Source organism: Canis lupus, chromosome 17, assembly GCF_003254725.2.
Source record: "Canis lupus dingo isolate Sandy chromosome 17, ASM325472v2, whole genome shotgun sequence".
Lineage (NCBI taxonomy): Eukaryota > Metazoa > Chordata > Mammalia > Carnivora > Canidae > Canis > Canis lupus.
The window spans coordinates 29182943-29210618 of NC_064259.1; the positions used below are offsets into that span (position 1 = coordinate 29182943).

At 42.5% G+C, this 27676-nt stretch overlaps 1 protein-coding gene across 4 annotated transcripts in view; it reads left to right on the forward strand.

Annotated features, from left to right (window-relative positions):
• Nucleotides 1-3013: 3013 nt before the first annotated feature.
• The window catches only part of VIT (vitrin), a 104397-nt gene continuing 79734 nt past the window's right edge, over nucleotides 3014-27676 (forward strand). For 3 of the 4 annotated variants that reach the window (XM_025454189.3, XM_025454188.3, XM_025454190.3), the window contains exons 1-2: nucleotides 3014-3301; nucleotides 24693-24762. In XM_025454189.3, the coding sequence (XP_025309974.1) occupies nucleotides 24711-24762 (52 nt within the window). In that variant the 5' untranslated portion in view covers nucleotides 3014-3301; nucleotides 24693-24710. The remainder of the gene's footprint in view (nucleotides 3302-24692; nucleotides 24763-27676) is intronic. The other variant, XM_025454187.3, reaches the window with a different exon arrangement.

Here is a 27676-nt window from a genome sequence, read left to right on the forward strand (position 1 = left end):
AAATAAAAAAAAAAAACCACACATAGTCCTTTGTTTCTAGCTGCTGCAAAATATTTTTTTTTTTTTTTTTTTGCAAAATATTTCATACTGTGCATGTCCCATGCACTTAACTCCTTGGTTCTCCAGGGATGGACTTCTCTTGACTCTGTGCAAGAAGCTCACTGAAGACTACTCACTGAAGCCTACAAGGAGGGCTCCCGGGTCCCTGGGCACACACATGCTGTGACTAAGTACTTGGGATGGCTCTCTGGAATAGTCACATCTGCCCACACCACCAGCAACCCAATAGGGCCACCACATGTCTGCCATGGGCATTTTCCAGCTTTCTCATTTTTGTCCATCTAATGAAAATAAGGTGATATTTCATGACTTTTTAAACAATATTTTTAAAGATTTTATTTATTCATTATTTATTCAGAGAAGGTGAGCACAAGGAGCGGGAGCAGCAGTCAGGGGGAGAGGGAGAAGCAGGCTCCCCGCTGAGCAGGGAGCCTGACCATGTGGGCCTGGATCCCAAGATCCCAGGATCTTGTCCTGAGGCAAAGGTAGATGGTTAACTGACTGAACCACCTAAGTGCCCCTTCAGTACTTTTTTTAAAAGGGAATTTCTTGGGCACCTGGGGGTGCAGTTGGTTAAGTGTCCAGCTCTTGGTTTTGGCTCAGTTCATGATCTCAGGGTTGTGAGATTGAGCCGCGCATCAGGCTGCGTGCTCAGTGTTTAGCTTGTTTGGGTTTCTCTCTCCCTCTCCCCCTGCCCCTACCCTCCGTGTTCTCTCTCTCTCTCTCTCAAATAAATGAATCTTTTAAAAAAATTTTAAAAATAAAAGAGGATTTCTCTTTCTCTATTTTTAAAAAGATGTTATTTATTTATTCATGAGACACAGAGAGAGAGGCAGAGACATAGACAGAGGGAGAAGCAGGCTCCCCTCAGGGAGCCTGATGTGGGACCTGATCCCAGGACCCAGGGATCACAACCTGAGCCAAAGGCAGACACTCAGCCACTGAGTGTCCCTCTTTCTCTCTTTTTATTATGAAACATATATAACAACACATTCACTAGTCTAACCATTTTAGGTTCATTAACACATTAGCATTAATTACATTTATAATACGCAACCATCAATATCCACAGTAGTCTCTCTTATCTGTGGTTTCTCTTATCCAAGGTCAACCTGGTCTGGAGACAGATGATCTTTCCAATGAATCACCTAAGGGTTAATAGTAGCCTAATGCTGTATCACAATACCTCTGTCTTTCATCTCATTCTGTGCAGGCACCTTACTATCTTGTACCATTACAGGAAGAGTAGAGTACCGTAAGATATTTTGAGAGGGAGTGATCACATTCATATAAATTTTATTACAGTATATTGCTATAATTGTTCTATTCTATTACTTGTTATTTTTGTTGATCTGTGCTTAGTTTCTAAGTTAAAATTTATCATAGGTACGCAGATATAGGAAAAAAACATAGTATGTATTAAGATTCAGTACTATCATCAGTTTCAGGTGTCTACTAGGGGTCTTGGAACACATTCCCCATGTATGAGGGGTAATTAGTAGTTCCAGAATTTTTCATCATGGCAAACATCATTGTTTTTAATTTGTACTTGCCTTTGAGCATCTCTTCGTATGCTTTTCAATACATTTGCATTTGATTTCTGCCTTATTCAACATAAGAAAATAAATTAACAAAAGAAAAGAAGCTCCAGACTAATATGGAAGCTAATACAGCAAGTTGCCTCTGAATCAGACAGCCTTGAATTTGAATGCCAGTTGTTACCTTTCTGTCTGGGTGACCCTGGAAAAGTTACTATCTCTTTGAGCCTCAGGTCTCTTATCTGAGGAATGGAGTAATAGTACTGGCCTTTCCAGGTTCTTCTAAGTGTTAAATGAGGTGATAAATGTAGAGGACTATCACCATTCCTAGCAAAAGTAAGCATTTGATTAAAAAAAAAAGGCAATTATTATTATCATCGTTAATTCTCTTTGGGCTGCCATTTCATCTGAACCTTCCCTGACTCCCTGATGGTAGAAGCCAGACATCCTCCATGTGTGGCAGTACCATTCTTAACTGCCAATGGTCTTAGGCCCAGGGTTTTTTGGAGGAAGAAATAGGATTAAGAAATAATTTAAAGGCAGAACCAAATGGAGGGGAAAAAAGCTAAATAGCATTCCAACCTTAATCTTAAATAAGGAACTATCTCAGAGCCCACAGGTAAGGCTGCTGGGAGGGAGGATTCTCCTCTGGGGCTGCGTGAGTGCATATTCCCCAGCAGGAGGAGGAATGGCTCTGTGCTACCTCCCGCCCTGCTGGAGAGAAGATGCTCTGTTAGGGTGATACACATTTGAATCTCCAGGAGTGCCAGATGTGCATTTCTGTGTGTGTGTGTGTGTGTGTGTGTGTGTGTTTTAATGGTGTGATATGCTGATATATGTTTTGCATCTGAATCCCTTCAGTTTAATCGGTGATACCAATAATAACTAAAATCGGCAGATTTCACTTATGATGTAAGCTCGCCACCATCAGTTTTTTGAAACATGAGTCAGGTTTTGCCTTCCACTATTCTTATCTTGTGTCCCGTTACTAGCAGCATGGGCTACAGTCATTTCATTAAGCTTGCCAAAATGCAGAAAGGACCTAAGCAAGCTAAACAAAGAAAAAAATAAATAAATAACATTACTATGTAGGAAAAGTGTTTTCAACTCCAAGACTGAGAGTCCAGTAGGACCAGTTTGGTGGTATTGGCACAGTGTTCTTTCCTTATGCAGTTTAATCAGCTGCTCACTAGCATTTGAAAAAGAAAGAGAAAATTTAATTGCCCTTAAGTCCTTTTTAAAGCCTACTTTTTATTTCCCATTTTTTCTAGGCACGTCTCTTCTGCTTTTTAGAATTTCTAATTATAGAATTTGCTTACTGAAAATGTGTGCTTTAGGCTAGAAACGAATATTTAGAAATCCTTACCCCAAAGAAAAGCAAGTGGGAGTGGAAATTTGAAAGAGGACCGCCTAATTCAGCACTAAAACCAGTGTGAGAAGCAGTGTGTGAGAGTGTGTGTGTGTGTGAGCATGTGCATGTGTGTGTGTGTGTGTGGCTAAATGTGCTTTTCAAAGTGCTGAGAGGTTGATGGGAATGTTTGATTAGCTCCTCTGAGAAAAGAGAAAAGTTGCTTGGACCTCTCCTTGTTTCTTCTTTAGAATAATTTGGATGGAATTTGTGATGCAGAAAAGCTTAAGGAAAAAAGGCTATCCATTCTGTGTGGTGGAAAATTTTTGAAAAAAAATTGCTTTCTTCAAACAAGGTATGTCTGATGAATTACTAAGCTATGTAGATAGTTTGCTTTCCATTCCTTATTATAAAAACTTTAAAGTGTATTTATCTTTAAGAAACTACAATGTATACCTTGACCAAGTCATCAGTCTGTACAAACTTTAGTCTTAGGAGAATTGGGAGGGGAGTGGGGGTAATTGACATCCTTGTAAATGACTAATATTATGTATATCAACTATAACTAAATTGTGCTGAGATAAGATCAGAATAAAATTTTTGAACATATTTTTAAACCAATTTAATGATGGTTAAAATAAGTTGAAAAGTATGACCTAAGTCTCTTTATTCTGCTGCCCGTTTTTATACCTTGCTTCCTCTATGGAATATGATAGCAATGTAACAAATTGCTTCCAACAATGGATGAAAAGCAGTGCAAGAAAGGGATTCATTGATGCTAAATGAAGAGAAATTATTTAGCGTGGATCTAAACTTCTCTCAGACAGATCTCAGTGGAATGTGGCTAGATGTACAATTCTGTATCTTGTTTCCACTAGAAGTATTTTCTTAGGCTGAATGCTTCTTTAACTGATAAGCCCCAGAAAGGGTTGGCATTGTTAAGTCTACTATTGTAGCTCAACTTTGCACAGGGAAACCGGGTACGAAATCTCTTTTAAGCATGATTTGTGTCAAACCAGTATAAACATGAAATAAATGCCTCAAGCACAGGTTAAACAGAGAGGATAAGATTGAACAGTTAGCCTCAATGGTTTGCTCCAAAAAACCCAGGCATCTTTGCCATCCCCAGATTGAGAGTAGAATTCCAGATTTTCTTTGGGTTTATTGTAAAAATAAAACCAGGCATTCTTGGCCATGGTGGTTATTCAAAAATGTGAGCGCTAAGAAAATAGCATTTTGCCATTACGTTGTGTTGCAATAAATTTGGAAGTTTTGGTGGTAAAGTTCTGAGGTTGTTTTTCCCTCGTCTCTTGAAAGATGAAAACACCCCATAGCAAAGCAAGATCAGACGCTATTTGTTTGTGTATTTTCTCGTTATATGTGTTAGCTGCAAATGGTAGCTATGCCTCCTCCGGTAAAGAAAGCTGGAAGTGTCTGTCTTTTATTTTTTGAATTAAAATACCCTCTTTTGTGAAAGGGCTTTTGACAGAGAATTGCAAGACTAAAGGGCTGCATTTTTAATTGCAATGTGCTAGTTTCCCAGACTAAGCTTGATTTAAATATATCTTACACTTTACCATGGAAAGGAAACACCTAAGGAACATTGGAAATGCTTAGTATCTATCCTGAAATAGCATTTACTTTATGAATATCACTTGGAAAATCTAGTTATCTTTTTTGCCAACTTACTGATTACATGAATAATAGTTTCTTTCAGAAAAAAAATACATGGGGTTTAAAATGGCTTATGAATAGCATTGGGATTGCTTGTGCTTTTCTCATCTGTAATTCCTGTATGACATATTGGTACACAGAAAAGTAGTAGGGTTGGGCGCACTGGTCCAAGCCAGGTAACAGTTCTGTCACTACCTGGCTGTGTTACCTTGGGAAAGGTGTGCGGCATCTCTTGGTTTTTGTTTTCCCATCAGAAAAGCAGAAATAGCAATGTCTGCCCACACCTCTTCCAGGGTGGTCATGAGGTCCAATACTGATTCTCAGTTCCAAAGGGTTTGGAAACATGAAGAGCTCTATAGAAATGTAATCGTCCCCCCACCCCATGTATTCAAAAACAGATTACACTGGAAGGAGTCATTGATTTCAAAATAAATGTTTTGTGGCCTCCGGGATGTTACTTGTGCCCACGTGTATAACTTCTCTCCTTGCTTTACTTGGAAGCATAAGCCAGGTTGTACAGCAGTGGGTACAGGACAGAGCACACACTGATCTGTCAGTAGAAGGGCTTTCTAGCTGTGTGACCTGGGGGAGGTTACTCAACATCTCTGAGTCTCCATCTCCTCACATAGGAAATGAAGAAGTTGGACAAGATAGTTTCTAAGTTTCCCTCCTAACACTATGGCTCTGTGCACTGGGACATCTCCAGTATCAAATAGGGGCAGGCCTCTGTATATTAAGAAGTGAAGAAGTATCAAAGTGGGTTTGGAACCTGTGGTATATTAAAAATATTTATGTTTACCTAACCTAAGACTTTTTGACATATACACAAGTGAAATGTACTGTAATTGCAAGTGTAACACAACTGTGTATATATTACTATAATATAATATAATAAATATATATAATATAATATAAATATATTACTAAGGGCAGTGTGGTTCAAACTGTATAACAGACTTCTTCAGTTTTCTGGTGCATTTCTTTTCTTTTAAGATTTTATTTATTTATTAGAGGGAGAATGAGAAAGCACAATCAGGGGGAGTGGTAGGCAGAGGGAGAAGAAGAAGCACACTTCTTGCTGAGCAGGGAGCACAATGCAGGGATGCTTGGGTGGCTCGGTGGTTGGGCGTCTGCCTTCAGCTCAGGCTGTGGTCCCTGGGTCCTAGGATGGAGTCTCGCATCAGGCTCCCTGCAGGGAGCCTGCTTGTTCCTCTGTCTGTGTCTCTGCCCTTCTCTCTGTGTCTCTTATGAATGAATAGATAGAAAATCTTTTAAAAAAAGAGAGAGAGAGAGAGAGCCACCCTTGCACCCCTTCTGGTGCATTTCTATGACTTATCTGTGTCTCCACCCTCATGTGGAGATAATGTCAAATACCTAAATTTAAGGCCTTCCATGCAAGGCCAAGGCCACGTGGCCCTCCTGTGCTATGTGGATCCTATGGGAGTTTGTCTGGCAGGAGGATCTGGCCTTCCTTAAATATCTTAACTTCGGCAAGTTCCTTACACTTCCTTGGGCCTCAGTTTTCTCATCTGTAAAAGGTGTCTGTTATTAGCACCTTCCTCATAGGATTGTGGCAACAAGCTTCAATTAGTGCTTGCTACACCATCAGCACCAAATGTTAGAAATCTCTTCTTTATTATATATGACTAGAATGAAGAAATCAGATCAGCTGTGAAACAAATCAGTTGTAATATTCTTCAGACTTTTAAACATTAACTTTGTGGATGTGGTAAGCAAATGGATTTGTGAAATTACGTGATATTAATGTAATTATTAGACACATGTTGCCATTTCTTTGTCCAGAGGATGTGAGCTAATTAATCAATCAGCAAAGGGAGGCAAGCTCTGTGATGTCTGTAATCTGAGAAGCCCCAAAGGCCCCCCTCTCTTTGCCTAATAATCGGTCCCTCTGTGGTCTGTGGAAGGTGGGTGGAATCCCTGACCCTCTGAACGTAAGGAGGGTGGGCGGGAGAATTGCACAGGGAACCTGCTCCATTTTGCAGGTACAAAAGGTCCGGGTGCATGTGGTGATGGGTAGCTTCTGTCAGTGCAGGGAATAAGTAAAGAAAGGAGCAACAGACCAGGACAAATTTAAGTGAAGCATCAGAAATGGCCGTTTGATATGGTGCTGGCTATTAATTTTTAATTAAGCTGCAGGAGCATAACCTGGCCCCACAGCCAGGGCCTCCACAGCCACTTGTCATCCAGGATCCAACCCTAACTCCTGTCACTTACCTGTACCACTGGGCTCACCTGCAGCTAGCCAATCCAGCTGTGCACCTGTACCCTGCTGGCCTGACTCCTGTCACCAGCCTCTACTGCTGTGCACAGTCCATGGAAAGACTGCAGCCACAGGAGTGCACGAGGACGATCAGGGACCTACACCTGCTAGTGCACCAGCAGGTGGGCCTGGCTCTTGCCATGACAGGTGTGTCTGCACCTGGCCCACCCACAGCAGACCCTGGAAGCCTCTGCGTGCACACCAGCGCTGGGCATCACCACTGCCTGCCCTGGTCTCTAGCCTCTGGATCCTGAGGTATCACTAAGGACTCCAACGGCCTTTGCAGATACTCCAACATGCTCAGCAAGGACTACTCAGTTGTCAATGTCGTGGACCCCAGCAGCCAGAGCTGTCAAGACATCACACCTCCCTGGAACTAGAGCTACCACGAGCCCCTACACTTGTTGCCTTGCACCACCTGCCTACCCCAGCACACCCCTATCCGTCCGTGAAGTCACCTGACCAAAGTAACATTCCTCACTGGAGTCAGGCCATACAGTCGAGAAGAGGTAACTGGATACCTATCCAAAGCTATGAGCCTCATTAAGAACCAGGGAAACGACATTGCCAGAGGAACACAGTAAACTTCCAGTAACTAACTGACCCTCAAGAAATGGAGATACATGAACTACCCCAACAAAGAATTCATAAGAGAATACAGCTAAAGAATTTAATGACATCAGGAAAGCATTACAAGAACAAAATAAACTCAACAAAGACATGGATGACATAAAAAAGAACCAAACAAATTCTGGAACTGAAGCATTAAATTTTAATTAAAAAATACACACACACACTTAAGTCAGTCTGAGATCACCTAGATGAGTTCCTGTTTACAGACCAGGAGGTGAAGGATCAAAATCCAATGAGATTCCCAGGGCCCCAAGTTCACAATGGAGCAAAGACTATTTCTGTCTTGTTTATTGCATTTTTCTACGGTTACCTCAACCATTAAACAAACAGTTGCGGATACGGGATTTAGAATTTGTTTTTAATCAACTAGAAAACTTTTCCACTTCAACAGTCTGCAAATCTTGAAGAAATCCTTAGAGACTGCCTATCTAAAGTGCTTGGGGCTGCTTGGGAAGTGCACAAAGCAGGCACCAGGTGATGCTCTGAGTTGAGATCTATAAAAGCTGCACGTCATGTGGCAACCTGCACACGGCAAATCACCCAAGCAGCAGGTGTTGTGGCTCAGCTGAAATCCATTGCCACATTCCAGGGCTAATACCTTGAGGGAGAAAGGTGAACTGAGATAATGGGATGCCAAAGTCCTTTTCTAAGTCAAACCTACAAGCCATGACTTTGGAACAAAGGAAATAATGGTTTGGCTTAGATTCAGGGTAGGAAATATTTTGGTGTTAGTGTTTTATTTTGGTGTTACAATTTTTTAAGATGGGTAGACTCAATCCTGCTTCCTATGGCTTCACTAGATGCTTTTTGCAATTCCTTTTAAAAAATACTAGATATCATCCCTCAGCCATTCGATTGGTTCAGTTGTCTTACCATCATCTAGAAGATTTTCATGAGAATGGGTAGGAGATTCTTATAAATCTTTGAGAGAAAAGGCAGGAACACAAGTGTAGAATTGCTCCCTCTCTGGGGCCCTAGAAGAATTTAGCTTAATGGTAGTCACAAACCCATGTGGTTCCTTCACCAACAAGTCCCCAAATCAAGCCATGATTAACCTGGGCAGCACCTTGTTGAGAAAGATTCAATTGGTTGCTTCACCTCTGTAAAGTCTTCAGCTAGAGTCTAAGTGCAAGAGGATATAGATAAAAATGATGAGAACGATGATGGTACTTATGATTAATCACCACTGAACAATAAAAAAAATCGTATTTGCTAGCACCCACACAGCTTTCTTGTGTGTCAGACAGACACTGGTTTAAGCTCTCTTCATATATTCACTCATTTAATCCTAACAGCAATCCTATGAGGTAGGTTGTAACTGCTCCTATTCTCCAGTTGAGAAATCTGGGGCACTGAGAAGTTAAGGGAGTTGTCCAAGGTCACACAGCTAGTAAGCGATGGAGCTCAACCTCAAACCCCAGCAGTTTGTTTCCAAAGCTCGTGTTCTTAACATACCAGGCAACAAGTGCACATGGTCCTGGTTCTTCTGTCACTGCACCAAATTAATCTTTGCCATCCCTAAAAACATCACTTTCAAGCCAAGGAAATTTCAGAGAAACCATTCCTTTCCTGCAAGTAGAGACACAGGAGTCATAGTGATGGGGAGGAGTAGGAACAAGGACCTCACAGGAGATGGGCTGTCAAGAAGAGAGGTTTTTATTTCTGTCATTTGTACATGAGCTCCTGACTTAAGAATGCTTTTCAGGTATTTTGGGAAGAGCTGACTCTCGGGGGAAAGGCTGAGGGAGCAGACCTCGTTATCAAGCCCTATGAGTAGCTGGTCCCCAGAAGGGTGTCCTTTATCTTCACTCCAGAGCTAAGTTAGCAGCAAGTCACAGAAACTTATTTCCTAATGATTCAGACTACTTCAGAAAAGCACTTTCCCTGATAAGGGGCTTTACGCTGACAAGACTCTAGTAAAAATTTCTCAAATTCCTCCCTTCAGTGAGAGAAAGGCTAAAGTTTTGTGTGGACATGTGGTAAAAATTCATAAAAACCACCCTTCAGGCTATAGTGAGAAGGGACTCTTTCTGCATTCTTTCTTCTCAGAGTCAAAAAAGAAAAAGAGAGAGAGAGAGAGAGAGAGAGAGAGAAACTATTCCTTCAGGGGAACCCAATGTATAGTTTCCAAGAGATCAGGTCACTGGCATCTCAATGCTAAGTGAATTCCCTCCTCTGGATTCCTTTGTGTCCCAGACAGAGAAAACAGGCTTTGGAAGTAAAGGTGTGAGTCAGCTTGCCCAGACTGGCTTTCCTTGTATAACAGAGTGAGTGAATCTATAGTCCAAAAGGTAAAAGGAATTTGGGGAAGCAGAGACAACACCAAACAACAGAAACAACAAATATTTATTGGGCCACCATCATGTGCCATGCATAATTCTACAGGCTTAGGAAGAAGAGTGAACAAAATAGTCTCCATCCTCCTAGAGGTTGCTGATCTGAGGAGCACACAATAAACAGACACACATGAGAGGTCCAGTAGTCTTATAGGCTATGAAAACCTAAGAACATAGAATAAGGGGGCTGGGCAGAGCAGTGAGATGAAAGTGATGATTTGCCTTGCATGATTAGATAAATTTCTGATAAAGGGATATTTAAACAGAGAAAGAGGTGAAGGAAACTGGGGTGCAACCTATGTGGATGCTTGGGAGAAGAACAATCCAGGCAGACAAAAGAGCAAATGCAAAGGCCCTGAGGTAGCACCATGCTTGGGAGGGCTGGGTTGTCTGAAACAGGTAGAGAATGATAGAGGAAAGGTAATGTCGAGGTATTTGGACACGGAGACGAGGAAAGCACTAGCCTAATGCTCCTCAAGTTCCCCCAGAAGTCCCCCCACCCCCGTCCAGTCACACACTCCACATGCAGTTCTTGCCTCTGCCCTGGATGAAATCTGAGTAGGTCCCTTAATATTTCAGGCCACATTCAGAATTTTTAAAAAGAACTTACCCACATTACACCCCCGCACAATCAGTTTAGTCATTAATATGGGTGTAGCACTTACATAATGCTTAAAAACTTCACAGTGGCTTTCACAGTTTGAAGTTTCTCTCTGTCCTGGGCCTAACTGCTGCCGTGGGGAAGGGGGCGGGACTAATTCTCTCTTCCTCTGCCTTGTCCTCTAACCCCCTTCCCCTCGGCCGCTGGCAACAGTATCTTCACACCCAGAGGAAAGGTAAGGGGACAGAAGGGCCTTGTCAGCGATACTGCCATAAGCTTAGCATCTGGGCTCCTTGGGCTTGGCAGGCTCGAACAGGCGTTTCTTGTTCTGTGGGTTCAGAGATGCTCCCAGTGCGTTGGGCACCCCAGATGCTGCTAACATGGATCTGCTCTGGCACATCTGGGGGTGTACGGTTCCTCACGCAGCCTCTGAGCCACCTGCAGTCTCTCCGCCGAGCCTCCTGCTGTGGCCTCCTCAGCCCTCCACGCGCCTGGCTTGGGCAGGACCTAGAGGGACCCCAGGCTGACGCTCACACAGAGCCAGGTTTGCCACAAGCTCTTCCCTCTCCCATAGATGTCTTAACCACAAGCCAGACACCACTCTCAGACACCCCCAAGCCCAAGAGACACAACCACCCAGTCATTTCAGATGGGGCTACTGGACACCCAAACTGGACTTCCAAAGAGAGTGGCCAAGAGCCAGGATGCCTGGCTGACGGCCTCCCTGCAGACTATCCCAGCATTGTAGCAGCCAAGAGGGAAGCTGGAGCCTGGACAGCAGGGATGGCTTTAGGAAAAGTTGTTGGCATTTCCCCTCCTCCTCCCACACCCCAGATGCAGGAGGGGAGCAGGAGCACCAGAGAGAAGTGGGAGGGCCGGCAGGGAGACCGCTTGGGAACATGGAGTGGTTCTCATGTAGTCTCAGCTGAAGCTAAGACGAAGGGTCATCCCATTTTAACATCTCATTACACAGTCAATTACAATACACTCAAATGTTTATTTAGATGGGTGTGTTATGCCTGGTTAAACTTAAAAATATGCCTGGTGCATCACTTTACCCTAAATAACTTGTGTGTGTGAGAGGAAGCTCTATGTGAGTTCAGGCCCAGATAGGACTCGGAAAATCTTCTGACCTTACAGCCAAGACAACTGTATCACACAACGTCTGTATTTGAGAGTGTGCATCTGAACTATCGTCGGTAGAGTATTTCAAAAAGCCTAGGATATATGTGTCAAGATTGAAAAGGAAGGTGAACCCATCCTGGAGGGTGATAGAATGAAGCAGTGAGTGGGGTTAAATGTGAGACCTGGGATGGGACTCTGGTGCTGCCCCGTGTCCATTCCAACCTTGGACAGCTCACTAAATTCTCTAAACCTCAATGTCCTACTCTGAAAAATGGGCATAGTCGTGCTTAGCCAGTAGGATCAGCGCGGCCATTAATCGAGATGGCCTGTGTGCAGTGGGGAGCCCGTGGTAAGCGTTCACCAAATGAAGTGTGGTTACAGGAGTGGACTACGAACTTCTAAAGCTTCCAATGAAGAACAAAGAAACTGACCCCATCTCATGTAGCAGGCCACTAGACAGCAGGATGAAAACTGTCGGGACATCAAAGGGGGCTGGAAGGCTCCCACAGACCTGAGAATGGTCTGGAAAGGGCCTCTGGAGTGTGATACTGCATGCTAGAGACCTGGGTCCCCTGCTTCAAAATGACTCCTTCTGCTGGTCCCCACCGACTGCCAGGACTTAATCCTCCATCATCTCAATTGCTCAGCCGTAGTGACAGCCCCCCCACACCCTGCCTCCCCCCAGCCCCCCACCCCTGGAGCCTCTGGTTGCTGGGATTCCAGAACATGCCCTGCACTTGCCTCTCTGAGGCCTGGGGACAACTGGGACCCTGTCATCTGAGACGAACCCACTCGTTAGCAGGAGGCTGACGAGAAGAAGATGCTATGGATCTTACAGGCACACCCTCGTCTTCCTTCCCACCTCAGCTGGAAGGCTATACAAGACCTGAAAATGTTTTTTCTGTGCCTCAGAATTGAAGGCGGACCAAAAAGCACAGAGTGTTCGGGCCAGTCGAGGCTCTGGGGATGGCAGCTGGACTGATCCAAAGACACAGCTCCCAATTCACAGTGGATGGCCCCTTGGCAACCACAAACCTCAAGGCCCAAGGGAGAAAACCCACTGGGAGGAGGCAGGACTAATCCACAGTGTCAAACGCATTAGGTAAAGAAGCTTCTGATGAGAGAAGCTCATCTTCCAAAGCTCTATGAGAATCTTTTAAATGCACACGGTTTCCAGAGTAACTGAGAGGAACAGTCACGGTCCACCTCGTCTTTTACTGAGGTCCTCAGCCCTTCCCCCAGATTTACTGCCCTTCCATTACGGAGGATAAATAACTCTTGGAAGGAGTTCTTTAGAGCTCATCTGGGGCCATGCCTGCAAACTAGTATTTTTTTCCTACTGGCAATATAAGATCTAAACTACCACTTCAGAAACGTAATTACTGTTTGCAGCCTCACTAGAAATCACTATTGGTCGAAGCCTTTGTGGATGTGGTAAGCATTACCATATGTCAGGTTCTTAACGAGTTACAAAATGATGGTCTGCAACATGCACACCAAAAAGGCTTTCCCTTTTTGGTTTTCTGACATGTAGAAACAGGCCACATGGATCGCTGAACCTAACGGCATGGGCACATCTCCGTCGTGGAACACAGGGGCGACCTGTCTCATCCAGCCGCTGCCCACGAGTAAATATCTCTGCTTTAGGATTTGACCTGACTGTGCCTGGTGATCAAAAGTGGTCCTGGAGAAAGTGATCCTGAGTTGTTCACATCTTAGCTATTTTTGAAAAATCACCTATATTTATAGAAAATTCCTAGGTTGGAACATTGGTAAGCAGAACATTTTCAGAAATACTTAGAGGGGAAAAATTCTCACAAACCAGAGTTTCTCAACCCTGGATAATTCTTTGTTGCAGGGGCTGTCCTGTGCCCTTTAGGATGTTTAGCAGCATCCCTGGTCTCCACCCACTAGAGGTAGAGGCCCCACCCTGATTTGTGACAACCAAAAATATCCTCAAACATTGCCAAGTTTTGGGGGGCAGGGGCTGTGAATTCTTGGTTCTGAACCATGGTCATAAATATCCCAAGAACCCCACAGTGGCATTCTGATGGCATAGTGTCAAGGTTACCCACGCCCATGGTTGCCTCCCAGAGCACTCCAGGTGGGTGGGCCGTGTTCCTCGTTCTCTGTGGGCTGCCATAGCTTATGGGATTCTTTATCACACTTCTTCCCAGAGCCTCACTCCAGAGCTGGATACAGCCTCTCAAACCCCTTCTTGATGCTACCAACCGGCAGGCAGACACAGGTGCCCTTTCCATTTTAAGTGTTTTCATTTTGCTACTAATCATTTCAGGGAAACAGATAACTAAAACAACAGAGATGAGAAGGGTTTGAACCAAAGCTTCAAGAAATAGAAACCAACTCCAACTGGCAGGAGCCAAAGGGCCCAGAAACATCTATGTCATGCGCAGGAGGCTGAGGCCAGCTGGACCTCCTTCAGACTGGAAATGGGATCTGGGAGGTGGCCAGAAACCAAAGCAGCATCTCCCCCTGCTTCTCCCAGGGCCACAGGCTTTCTCTTCTTCTCTCTTTCTGCCTTCACCTTCTATTTAGGATCCCACGTGGCCTTCAGGTTGGCTCCTACAGTTTTCAAGGCTTTCAGGGTCCGGATTCCAAAATCCCAAGGGAGATCCTGATTGACTTCAGTTATCTTTTCTTGCCAGACCAGCTGAGTCACTTAATTTCAGCAAGTGTTATTTCTGCAACTGACTATAGAGACATTTATTTCAGGGTCTTCTTAAAAAATTTTTTCAAATTTTATTTATTTATTCATGAGACACAGAGAGAGAGAGAGGCAGAGACCTAGGTAGAGGGAGAAGCGGGCTCCTGATGCGGAACTTGATGGCAGGACCCTGGGATCATGACCTGAGCCAAAAGCAGACCCTCAACCACTGAGCCACACAGGTGCCCTCAGGGATCTTTTGAGATTAAAGTCCTAGATGTCACCAGGCACTTAAATATGCAAAATACTACACAAATGAAGAGTGGAGTTTTTATTTTATGATAATATTACACAATAAATCATGGCATTATTTGGAATTTACAATAACAGTTATGTGAGAGGTTCATAGAGTAAAAAGAGCACGAGACTAAAATAGAGATCTGGCCTTAGACAAGTCACTTCACTGCTCTGAATTATAGGGAGAATAATGTCCATTCTGTCTCCTCGAGAGCTTTGTAGGTGACTCAGATGAGAGAATTGTTGAGACAGCATCTCACAGTCTCTGGCATTATTACAGCCTTTTCTAGTTAAAAAGACAGGTACTGTGAGTTAGGAAGCAGTCAGAAAAACATTTTTAGCTGCAAGCCCAACTGAAGGGGAAATACATGATCTCATATGTCAGGTGGTCCAGAGGTGGGCCTAGCTTCCAGGCACAAGACTGGCAGAGCTCTAGCTCCATTTCTCTGTGATTCACTTGGCTACCTTCCTTTCTGTATTGGCCTCTTCCTCACACTGACTTGTCTCATGGTCACAAGATGGCTGCCAGCAGACCAACAAGGGAGGCAACTTCTCTCCCCAAAAAACAAAAGACTAAGTCTTTCCATTCTGTGCATCTGATACAACTCAGGACACGGCCCACCCTTAAACTAGGCGCCATCACTTAGGGAGTGTTGCTGTGCTGATGCGTTCAAGTCTGAGGCAATCCTCAGCAAGAGGGAAAATGTATATGAGCAATTCTTGGCTTAGATTGGGAATCAGGATCCACCTCAGAATCTGGGGATGGAGCAGCTTCCTCTGAGTCATCTGTGTATATTTATTCCTTTTAGCAAATTGGGGTTGTGTTAAGAAAGAGGAAGTGGGGGCGCAGTTGCTCTGCCTAGGCAGCCAACAGCATCCAGTCTACACAGCCTGATGCAGAGCACATCTTCAAGTAGCCTGGTGCATTCTTCGGGGCCAATGTGGAGAAAAGGCAAAATCTCCCCTGCCTTCCTTGCCTATTTGGCTTGCACTTTTTTCTTGGCATTTCTTTAAGATAAAAGAAGGCTCAGTCGGTTAAGCATCTGACTCTTGATTTTGGCTCAGGGTTGTGAGACTGAGCCTTGTATTGTGCCCCGTGCTGGGCATGCAGCCTGCTTAAGATTCTCTCTCCCCCCTGCCGCTCCCACCCCCTCTAAAATCAGTAAATAAATCTTAAAAAATAAAAAAAGATTAAAGAAGGAAGGAATTGGAAACGGAAAGAAAGAAAAACTACCATGCTTTCTGACTCACTCCTATGCGCTCTTCCATCCTGTGCCCCTTCCCGCTCCTTCACAAAATCCTAGGGGATTGTAATAGTGTCTGCTGGTGTCATGGCAACAGGAAATGCAGTGTTTCAGGCCCAACCCAGAGGAATACGATCTATGTGAAAGTTTATACGCAGATTGAGGCTGCCTCCATATTGTAAAGGCCCCTCCTAGGACGCCTTCCTTTTTCAGACCTTGTTAGATCAACCCACATCCATTGACAAACAACTGAGGCTTTATATCAGGCAGAGATGGAGAAAGCAAGGCTGCAGATGTGGCCTCTCCCCATTCAGAGATGTCTGTCCTCAGGGGATTTCTGGCATTTTGGAAATACAGCACAAGCCTCTTATAACTATTAAATGTTTCCAGATGGACACTGGTTCTTTCCGTTTTGTGGACAAAGAGTGTTATTAGGTGCTCCCCCTTGTAGCGTCATAGATCAGACAAACACCAGCATTGCATCAATCTTATACGCCCACTAGGGCCGATTTTCGGCAAGTGAGGGGCTCAAGTAAATCTCCAGGGGGCTTATTAAAAATGATGAATGCAAAAATCATTTTTAAGTCTTCCATGTCTCCCTATTGCCTAAAGGATCAATTGCACATTCTTCAGGCGTGACATTCAAGGCCAACGTGGCCCCTTCTTCCCTTTCAACAATCTGATTCCTCTCCTGGCCTCTCAGAGCACCTCCCACTTCCTGAAGCTGCTCCATCTCCTGGGTCCTGTCCTTCCCTCACCACTCATTGCCTTCCAACCTGCCAGTTCAACTAATTCAAGCCCCTTCTAATCTCGGTGCCCCAGGCCTATTTGACCATCCACCCCTTTTGCCATGACTGTTTGCTCTTCGGCAGGGATTCTCAACTCTGGCTACACAGGAGAGTCACCTGGGGAGCTTTAAGACAACATCAATACCAACTCAGACCAATGACCTAAGAAAAGATGAGGGAAGTGCACTTGCTTATTATGAAACAGCCATAGTAAGTGGTGAAATGCAAATGTAAGACTCTGGACTCAGGATGACTGATTTGAAGTCCAGCTCCTCTTCTATCCAGCCTTGTGACCTTGGGCAAAGTACCCACCCTCTGTATGCCTCCATGTTTCTACCTCTAAAATTAAGGCAGAAAGTATCCCCCACCTCATTGGGTTGTTAAAAGATTAAACAAATTAATAAATCACTGATTCTTAGCATGTGTTAGTTATGATGAGGGAACATCAGATTTCCTCTAGAAGACTCCAGGCAAAAAGTGTGATGAGTGGACCTGCGTCTTGTTCCTCTCTACCTAGCACAGAGCACACATACAACTTTTTTTTGAATGATGAATTGGATGCACAAATGAAGATGAATTTTGGGATGCCTGGGTGGCTCAGTGGTTGAGTGTCTGCTTTCAGCTCAGGGCATGATCCTGGGGTCCTAGGATCAAGACCCACATCAAGTTCCCCTCAAGGAGCCTGATTCTCCTTCTGCTTATGTCTCTTCCTCTCTCTGTGTGTCTCTCATGTATAAATAAATAAAATATTTTAAAAAGTGAAGGTAAATTTTGACTTTAGGAGATCAGAGAGACTTCTAAGGAAGAAGTGGCACCTGAGCTGAGCCTCAGATAGGCTTGTGAGAGGCAGATGAGGAGTGGAAAGGTATTCCAGAAAGAGCAATAGCATTAGCACAGGACAAGACCCCAAGGTGCTGCATGTAGTAAAAGACCTTTCTCTGACCTCAGGTGTGCTGGGGTCTAAGGAGAGGATTATAGGAAAGAATTGCAGTGTGATAGTTTGAATTGTAAGTTGGGCCAATTTCAGGAAGAGTTTTAATGCCTAACTGGAATTCAGGCTTTACTCTGTAGAGGATGAGTGGACTGTGAAGGACTCGGAGAGGGTGAATGGACAATCTGACTCATACTTTAGGAAGCCGGGCCTTTCCTAGCTGGAGGGAAGGGTGACCTGGAGCCAGAAAGCAGAGAGCAAAAAGTAGGTTAGGAGATTATTGCAGCTTCTCATTTGATATCATTATCTACGTTCAATCTTCCAAAAAAAAAAAAAAGGTGTTCTATTAATTTCTGACTTATTAACGTTTGTGCATGAAGTAAGGATTTAAATAGACTCACTTCTGTCTCTGATCACCACTTACCAGATCTCTTTCTCCAAAGCATTCATTGCTATTAAAATCTTTAAAAACTATAGGAGAGTACTATAGACAATTGTACACCACCAAATTGGATAATCTAGCTGAAGTGGACAAATTCTAGAAACACAAAACCTATCAAGACTGTGAAGAAATAGAAACTCTGAATAGATCCATAACTAGTAAGGAGATTGAATCAGTAATCAAAAATCTGACAACCAAAAGCCCCGGGTCTGATTGCTTCTCTGGTGAATTCTACCAAAATTTAAAGAACTAACACCAAAGCTTCCATACTTTTCCCCAAAAATAAAGATAAGGGACTACTTCTTAAGTCATCCTATGAGAGCATCATTATCCAGATACCAAATCAGATAAAGGTACTACAAGAAAACTACAGTATCCCCCACTGATACAATAGTCCTTACAAATACTGATGCAAAACACTAGCAAATCGAATTCAGCAGCATATTAAATAATTATACAACATGACCAAGTGGGATTTATTCCTCGAATGCAAGCATATTTGAACATACACAAAAATTAATTAATGTCACACACCATGTTAATAGAATAAACAGTGAAAAAAACAAACACATGATCATCTCAACCAATACAGAGAAAGCATTTGGCAAAATTTAACACCTGTCATGATAAAAATACTCAGCAAACTAGGAATAGAAGGAAACTGCCTGAACATAGTAAAAACCATATAGGAAATCTCACAGCAAACCTCATGCTAATGGTGAAAGACTAAAGGTTTCTCCTCTAAGATCAGGAACAAGGCAGGGATGCCCACCTGTTTTTCCACTTCTATTCAACATGGCACTGGAAGTTCTAGCCAGAGGAATTAGGCAAGAGAGAGAAATAAAAGACATCCAAAATGTAAGGAAGAAATGAAATTATCTCTTGCAGATAATATGAACTCATATAGAAAATCCTAAAGATTCTACAACAAAATTGTTAGGATGGAAAAAAATTGTTAGAATAAATAAATGAATTCAGTCAAAGTAGTAGGATACAAAGTCAACACACAAAAAACAGTTGTATCTTTATACATGAACAACAATCTAAAAAGGAAATTAAGAAAACAATTCCATTTACAATAGCATCAAAAACAATAAAATACTTAGGAATTAATTCAACCAAGAAGGTTAAAGACTTGTACAATGGAAACTAAGAACCCTGCTATGACATCCAAAGAAACTAAAGAAGGCATAAATAAATAGAAACATATTCCATATTCATGGATTGGAATACTTAATATTGTTAACATCTCAACACTACCAAAATCAATCTACAAATTCAATACAATACCTATCAAAATCCTCAGGATTTTTTTTTTTTTTTTTTGCAGAAATTGAAAAAACCCATCTGAAAATTTATATGGAACCTCAAGGGACACCAATTAGCCAAAACAGTCTTGAAAAAGAAAAAGCAAGCTGAAGGATGAACAATTCCTGATCAAGAAAACTTACTACAAAGCTATAGTAATCACAATAATGTGAGACTAGCATAGAGACAGACATATATATCAATGAAATAGACTAGAGAGCCAGAAATTAACACTTACATTATGGTCAAATGATTTTTGACAAGGGTGCCAAGACCATTCAAAAGAGAAAAGATAGTCTCTTCAACAATGGTGCCAGGAAAAGAGATATCCACATGCAAAAGAACAAAGTTGGACTCTTACCTAACACCATAAATAAGTACTGACTCAAAGGGATTAAAAATCTAATTGTAATACCTTAAACTATAAAACTCTTAGAAGAAAACAGATGGCAAAAGATGCACAACATTGGATTTGGCAATGATTTCTTGGATATGACATCCAAAGGCATAGACAACAAAAGAAAAATAATTAGTCTCCACGAAAACTTTTAAATCTTGCACTTCCAAGACACTCTAAACAAAGCACAAAAAAGGGGAGAAAATATTTGCATATCATACATGATAAGATTAATATCCAGAAAGTATAAATCACTCTTAAAATTCAACAACAACAAGAAACCTGAGTCAAAATGAGGCAAGGGACTAGAATAAACATTTTTCCAAAGATTGACAAGTGGCCAACAAGTCCACAAAAAGATGCTCAACATCACTAATTGTTAGGGAAATGCAAATCAAAACTACAAGGAGATGCCAGTTCACATCCATTGGGATGACTATCAAGAGACAGAAAACAGGAGGTGTTGGTGAGAATCGTAGACACTGAAAGCTTTGTGCTTTGTTAGTGGGAATGCAAAATGGTGCAGGCATTCTGAAAAGAGTATGGCGGTTCCTCAAAAAGCTAAAAATATAATTACCATATGATCCAGTGATTTCCCTTTGAGGTATAATCATGAAAGAATTGAAAGCAGGGTTTCAAAGAGATAGTTGTACATCCACGTTTGTAGCAGTGTTTTTCACAAAAACTGAAATGCAGAAGCAACCCAAGAGTTCATCAACAGATGAACAGATAAGTAAACTATGGCTTATACATACAATGTAATATTGCCTTAAAAAGAAAGAAATTCTGACATACAACATGGATGAGCCCTGAAAACATTATACTATTTGAAATGGGCCAATCACAAAAAGACACTACGATTCCACCTAAATGAAGGACTTAAAAGAGACAAAATCCTAGAGGCAGAATGCAGAATGGTGGTTGCCAGGGGCTTGGGTGAAGGGGGAAATGGGGAGTTTTTGTTTCATGGGCATGGAATTTCAGTTTTACAAGACAGAAAGTTCTGGAAATGGATGATGCTGATGATGGCATAATCTGAATGTATCTAATCCAGCTAAATGGTAGTCTTAAAAAATGGTTAAGATAGTACATTTTACATGTATGTGTTTTATCACAATAAAAAAATGGGAGAAAAAAACTGAAGAAGTATATAAATATAAGGCAATGTTATTATTTGTTATCAACTTGCTCTTATCTAACTCGGGGCAACAAGAGATCAAATTAAATTGGCTGGCTACTCTACTTACATTAGTATGTATTTTTATCTCACAATCAAGCTTCATTTGCCTAATCAGAACTTCATATTCAGGATTCCACATTACATTTCATGGCACAAGCCATAAATTCATGAATCAGTAACACATTCTTTTGGAAACTCCCATTGTTTTGTTTCTGTTGGAACCTGGGTGAGCACATGGGATTGTGGGGTTCCAACATTACTGCACATGCCACAGGTTTATGGCAAAGGACAGCCTGCAGGAACTATGTGACAGTAGTGGTGGCCATCCTCATTCCCACCTCTGGAGTGGCTAAGAGACGGTTCAAAAATTTTACACATATTTCAAAAGGCACATTTATATTTTAAGTGTATGAGTCAATAGACCAAGCAAGGAGAGAAATTGGAAGTGGTGAGAAAGAGGCCTGAAAACATTCTGATTCCAAGAGATCAGAGTGATTCTGGTCAGGTTCCATTAGGAGCGAGTCAGCATTTGGGTGGTAACTCCTCCAGGGTTAGAGTGTGTCCTGGAATCCTGTTTGTTTTTATCCACCCATCCCAGCATGTAAAGATCAGATCCCTCATGTCTCCTAAAGTTGTAAGACTGAAAGCATTTCTCTCTACAATCCATCTTTCCTGTTTGTGGACTATCGATAATACTTATTGAGATATAAATCACATGCCATAAGTTGAAAGTGTACAATTCACTAGTTTTTAGGATATTCACAAGATTGTTTTGTTTCCTTTTTTTTAATTTCCTAGGGAAAGGAGAGAGCCTTAGCTACTCACTCACTGATTCATTGTGTATTTATTGAGCATATTAAAAAATCAAATAAAAATCCCTGCCCTCATGGAGCTTGCATTCTAGTGGAGAACACAAACAATAAACAAGTAAAATAAATAAACTATAAAGTATGTCAGTGGCAATAGTGACATGAAAAAAATAATAGAAAAAATAGGGTATACCAGTTGGTGATGGGTAGGACATGGATTATAAATTTAAGCTGGGTGGTAAGGGGATGTCTCAGGAGAAGGTAACATTTAAGCAAAGACTTGAAATAAATGAGGGAGTAAATCACGTTCTCATTTGGGGAAGACATCCAGGTAGAGGAAACAGTAAATGCAGATACCATGAGATGTATGTTCTAGAAGCAGCCAGGAGGCCAGTGTGCCCAGAGCTCAATAAGTGAGGGAGATATGGAGGGGTGAGTGGAAATGAGGTCAGGGGGCCACTTGTCATAAGCCACTTGTCAAGACTTAGGCTTTGATTCTGCGTAAGACCACTTTCGAGTTGTGATCTGAGAAATGCTGTGAACTGATGCACTTTGAACTGGGTCATGCTGGCTTAGGTATGGATTGTGGAGCCAGAGGGAGAAGGGAACAGCCTCATTAGGAGACTGGTTGCAATAATCCAGGTGACAGGAGGTGTAGCCTGGAGCAGATGGCAATGGGAAAGGTGAGAAGACAGGGCCGGTTTCTGCATAGAGTATAAATGTAGACCAACAAGGCTTGGCTGCTAGATAAGATATGGGGAGAGAGAAGGAGAAATAAAGGTGACTTGAAATCTGCAAAGCTGAACAATAACAACCGATTGGTGGGACTAGGTTAGGTGGATGCAGTAGGGTAACTTCATATACTGCATTCATCCCCTAAGAAAGGTAATTGTGTAGGCCTGAAAACGTGTGTCATTCTGGAGCTTCTCAAAATAGTCAAGACAAGCAAAATTTTACTTATCACCCTATTTCTAAAACACAACCCTCCCCGCCAAAAAAATAAAAATAAAACACAACCCGGCTATTTAAAATTGCAAATAGATTGTATATACGGTTTTATTTCTATTTTGAAGCTAAAAACTGTTATCTGCCTATTATGTAACCAATAGTCAACTACCTTTATCAGGAAATTTAACACATTGCAATTGTTGCTGGAAATTAGCAAAATCATCAGTTCCGTTTGAGGCTACTCTTACTGCCTAATTTAATTGTTTGTCATAAAATCTTTCATATACTAAACAGTTTTATTTAAGTTAATTGCATCAAGTACATGTAGTACTACCTCAACCATAATTTTATAATTGCTTTTTGTTAATAAAATCTGCATAGTCCTGAATCTAAATGTTGGATATAAGCTTGCAGTGGACCTAGCTAGTACCAGATTGTGTTTCCAATTCTCTACTTGGTGGCTTCAAAATCAACCATGGAAGATTTACACACAGAAATCAACAAACGCTACAAATTGGGGCTCTCCTGCCCCCACCAGAGAGCACATTTAGCAGCTCACCATTGGGCATAGGGGTATGTAGAGTATGAATGCCAGATTTAGGCTCCACAGCGGTGGCACTGGGCAGAGAGGATGTAGCAGGAGCCATCCACCCCAGAGGGTAGAGGTGCTTTATTCTTGACATTGCTTAGAATTGCTAGCCTGGAAAGATAATAAAGAAACAGACCAACCTTAAGCTTTAAATTCTCTATGGACAATGTTCTTCCTTATTGCTTGTGCCCAGGGCAGATCCTTCCTACCACTCTCACCTCCAATCTGGTCCCACTGACTGTCTGGTCACCAAGGGTGTGACATTGAACTTTTCTAAGCCTTAATTTCCTGAAGGGATCATAAAATTTACCACACTGGCTTATCGTGAAGATTCGAGACCATGCAGAGTATATGCTCTGTATGTAATGCATAATGAACAAATCTTTTGGGGTTTCTCATAGCCTCAAGAGAAGGAGGAAACCCCATATATATCAACAGTATCTTTATACCTACTCTGATTTCCAACCTCTGAGCCCCTGCCAATGCTGTTCCTTCCACTTGAGGTCACTTCTCCCTATTTCTGCATGTTCAAACTGTCTGTCTTTCAAAATTGATCTAATTGCTATCACCTCTAGGAGACTTTCTCTTATTCCCAAGGCTGACATAATCTCTCCTTCCTCTAAAATTCCCTTGCTTCTTGGGGAATCTCTGGCACTATCTCAGACCTACTGGATTAGAATCTGCATTTTGACAAGACCCCCGGGTGATTCCTGGGGTAAGATTCAGGAAATCTTGCTCTGAACCACCACCAGTCCTCAAACTTGTCAGCACTTTGGAATTACCTAGGGAGTTTTTTAAAAATTTAATGCCTAGATCCCACCTTGAGAGATTCTGATTCAACTGGTCTGAGGTGCAGCCTGGGCAACCAGGGTCTTTTAAAACTCCCAGATGATACTAATATGCAGCAAAGTTTGAGAACCACTGGTCTACAAACTCCCCTTATACTTCTTTATGGTCTACAAACTCCCCTTATACTGCACACTTTCTAATGTTATGGTTACTTGTGTCTATGTATGTTTTCCCACTTCTCTTAAACTGTAAGTCTTTTAAGAGCAAGAACTATTTCCTTGCTCGATTTTCATCACCTCTTCCCTAACAATACCTAGCCATATAATAGGAATTTAATAAATATTTATTAGATGAATGATACGTGCATCATTTATTTATAATCTAAAAAGTTCCTCTCAATACCATAAGTGTAACTTTTCTCTTAATTTGAAGACTGATTGAACATATTCCTGAAATTATGGAGTTATATCCTCTTCAGTTCTAAGACCAAATCTCTGAAGAATGGGGGCTGGTGACTAGAATGGGTTTTCTACCTAAGGATGGACTGTCTGGGTACCAGTGAGGCTGGACTCCTTAGAGAAAGTTGCAGCTTGGAATCCAGAGACTCCAGGGAGCAGTGCAAAATGAAGCAGCCCCTCCCTATACTCCACGCATCCAATTCAAAACTCTTGGCTGAAATGTGATGGTGTTATTGTTTCTTCCTCTCCAGGGTGCCATTTTGATATTTATGGGGATTGTTGTCCTCACTATGAAGGCATCTGTTATTGAAATGTTCCTTGGTAAGTACTTTTATATGTGTATCTGGATACACTTTTAACATTTTCCTAAGGTCCAAAGGATCTTGCCAAGAAAAGGTTTAAACCAAGACAGAACATATAAACAGCACAGCATATCTTTTTATGATAAACATTTTAGAGAGAAGTTTAAGTGATAATGTTAAGTGTAGATCAAATTCAGGATGTACAAGTGTATATATATTTGTATAAAGCAAATATATGTAACGTGTATATATATATATATATATATATATCACACACATACACACACATTATCTTGCTTTCTTCAGCAACTAGCAAATATTTCGGATAGAGTGTATTTATAGATTCTGAATTTGGGAATCTTGTTACTTATTTCTCAAAAGAAAATTCTTATCACTGACATGGCCTTATTCATACCATCGGTGACTCATGCTTTTAGAGATGAAACCCTTATCCATTATCAGCAGAGAACACAATTTTGGGGAGGCTCTCTAGGAGCAGCAGCTCACCCAGAAGAGAGAAAGGGGTTGATGGGTTTAGTATTAAGCCCAAGGGTAACCTTCTGTTAATCTTGACCCTGCTGTGCCCTGGCCATGTCAGATAGAGAGCCCCTGTGGGTCACTGTGATACTATTGCCAGGGAAGACGCCAAGAACTTTCAGGCAGTCTATTCATTTGCTGGGGCTGCCACAACAAAACACCACAAACCGGGTAATTTAAAATGGCACAATTTTATTCTCGCACAGTCCTGAAAGCTAGAAGTCCAAAACCAAAGTGTCAACAGTGTTGGTTTCCTCAGAGGGCAGTGATGGAGACTCTGTTCCATGCCTCTCTCCCAACTTCTGGAGGTTGGCTGGCCATCTTTGGCACTTCCTAGCATCACCTCAATCTCTGCCTTCATCTTCACATGGCATTCCTCCTCTGTGTGGTTGGGTATTCCCTTCTTATAATGCTAGTCATATTGGATTAGGGGCCCAACTAACCCAGGACAACCTCATCAGAACTTAGATGATTATATCTGCAACCAACCTATTTCAAAATGAGGTAAGATTTGGTTTTGGGGCCTGGGACTTCAACATATGAATTTAGAAGGGACAAAACTCAACCTATAATGTAGTCAGAATGTTCAAGGTCTGTGAAGAGGGAGTCTACACAGCAGAGTTGGGGAATGGAAGAGAAAGAGGTGACACTGGGAAAGCAAGACGGCTCTCACGTGGTGAAAGGAGACTAGACTGAGAGTCCAAGGGAACATACGGGTTCTGGTCCAGACTCCTCCACCGACCTGCTAAAGATTATTCACCCTGGAAGCTCAGGCTCCTTCATTCCCCTTTGAGAGGCTGCCCCTCCCCCACTCCCCCACTGGTTAGTAGGTTTCTTTTTTTTTTTTTTTAAGATTTTATTTATTTATTCATGAAAGACACAGAGAGAGAGAGGCAGAGACACAGGCAGAGGGAGATGCAGGCTCCATGCAGGGAGCCCGATGTAGGACTTGATCTCGGGTCTCCAGGATCACGCCCTGGGCCAAAGGCAGGCGCCAAACCACTGAGCCACCCAGGGATCCCCTGGTTAGTAGGTTTCTTATGTAGGACAGATGGAGAGTCAGGAATAGGAAGGCCTTAGCTCCTGTAGAACACACAAAACAGGCAAACCCTGAGGCCATTTCATAGTCTGCGTGTCCCCATATCACAGAACCAAGAAGAGAGATTTGACTGTCCTTCCTTGTCCCCAGCCTCTCACAGCCTGCCATTCTGCAAAACTCTCTCCCCTCAGGGCTCCTCACTCAGAAGGCGAGAAATCAAAGCAGGCAAAGGAGACTCCTGTCACACAATGCCCTCTCTGTGTCCTCACAGGTCTGCCTCCCCAGTATCTCTCTTATTCATCTGCTCATCTCCATCCCAGGGCCATTTCTCTGTTACTCTCCTCAGTACTGGGATAGCCTCACTGCCCCAAATCCTGACCCCTCTAACTCCTTCTCCACCACACCCCAATTAATCTCTCTAGAAGCCATGTCTGATCACTACTCTTGATTTAAACTCCTCAGTGTTTCCCCTTTGTCTTTGGAATGGGGACCACATCTCTAAGAGTGCCTTGCTTGCTGGGGAGGCCTTCCTGATACAGACCTTGCTGTCTTCTCTCCTTGCTCCCCACACAATCCACTCTGGCTTCCAAAGACCTGAAAAGTACTGACCTTCTCAGTCCCCTGAGGCTCACATCATTTCTCCCCTCCAGGCCTCTGACCATACTGCATCCCTGGCTTGGAATGCTTTTCCTCTTGCCCCCACACCCCCACAAGCCCTACTTGTCCTCAGGGAGCTTCCCTCCACCCTCCCTCTGATTAGGCCATCTTCCTAAGGGCTTCCACTGTGTCCTGTATTGATTCTCATCATAGCTGCATGGCATTCAACTTGACACAGTAGGCTGCCTCCCCCAAAGCTGTGAATTCATTGAAGACAGGAGCTGTGTCTTGCTCATTGCTGCATTTTTAGTGCTCAGCACATCTCACAGGCACTCAGGAAATATTGTGAAATAAATTACTTTCCTCAAGGATGGTAGATTTATAAGGTATCAGAGTCCAACTCTGTACCCAATTCCAATGTGTGGGGTTTTTCTCCATACCACGCAATTCACCAACACCAGCTGGGTGTCCTACGTTTGACTCAATTTTGACACTATCTACCTGGAAACATCATCAAATTCTACTGGCTAAGAGCTCAGTCCTACGAGACTGCCACACACAACCCCCCTGCAGATACCAACTGCCAGGCCAGGTTGTCACTGTGCTTCTGATTGATTGACTATAAATCAGAGGTTCCCATGATCCCCTCTTTGGGTTTGATTACTTTGCTAGAGTGGCTCACAGAACTCAAGAAACCAATTTACTCACCACTCACCAGATTGCCAGTTTATTACAAAGAATATTGAAGAATACAAACTAA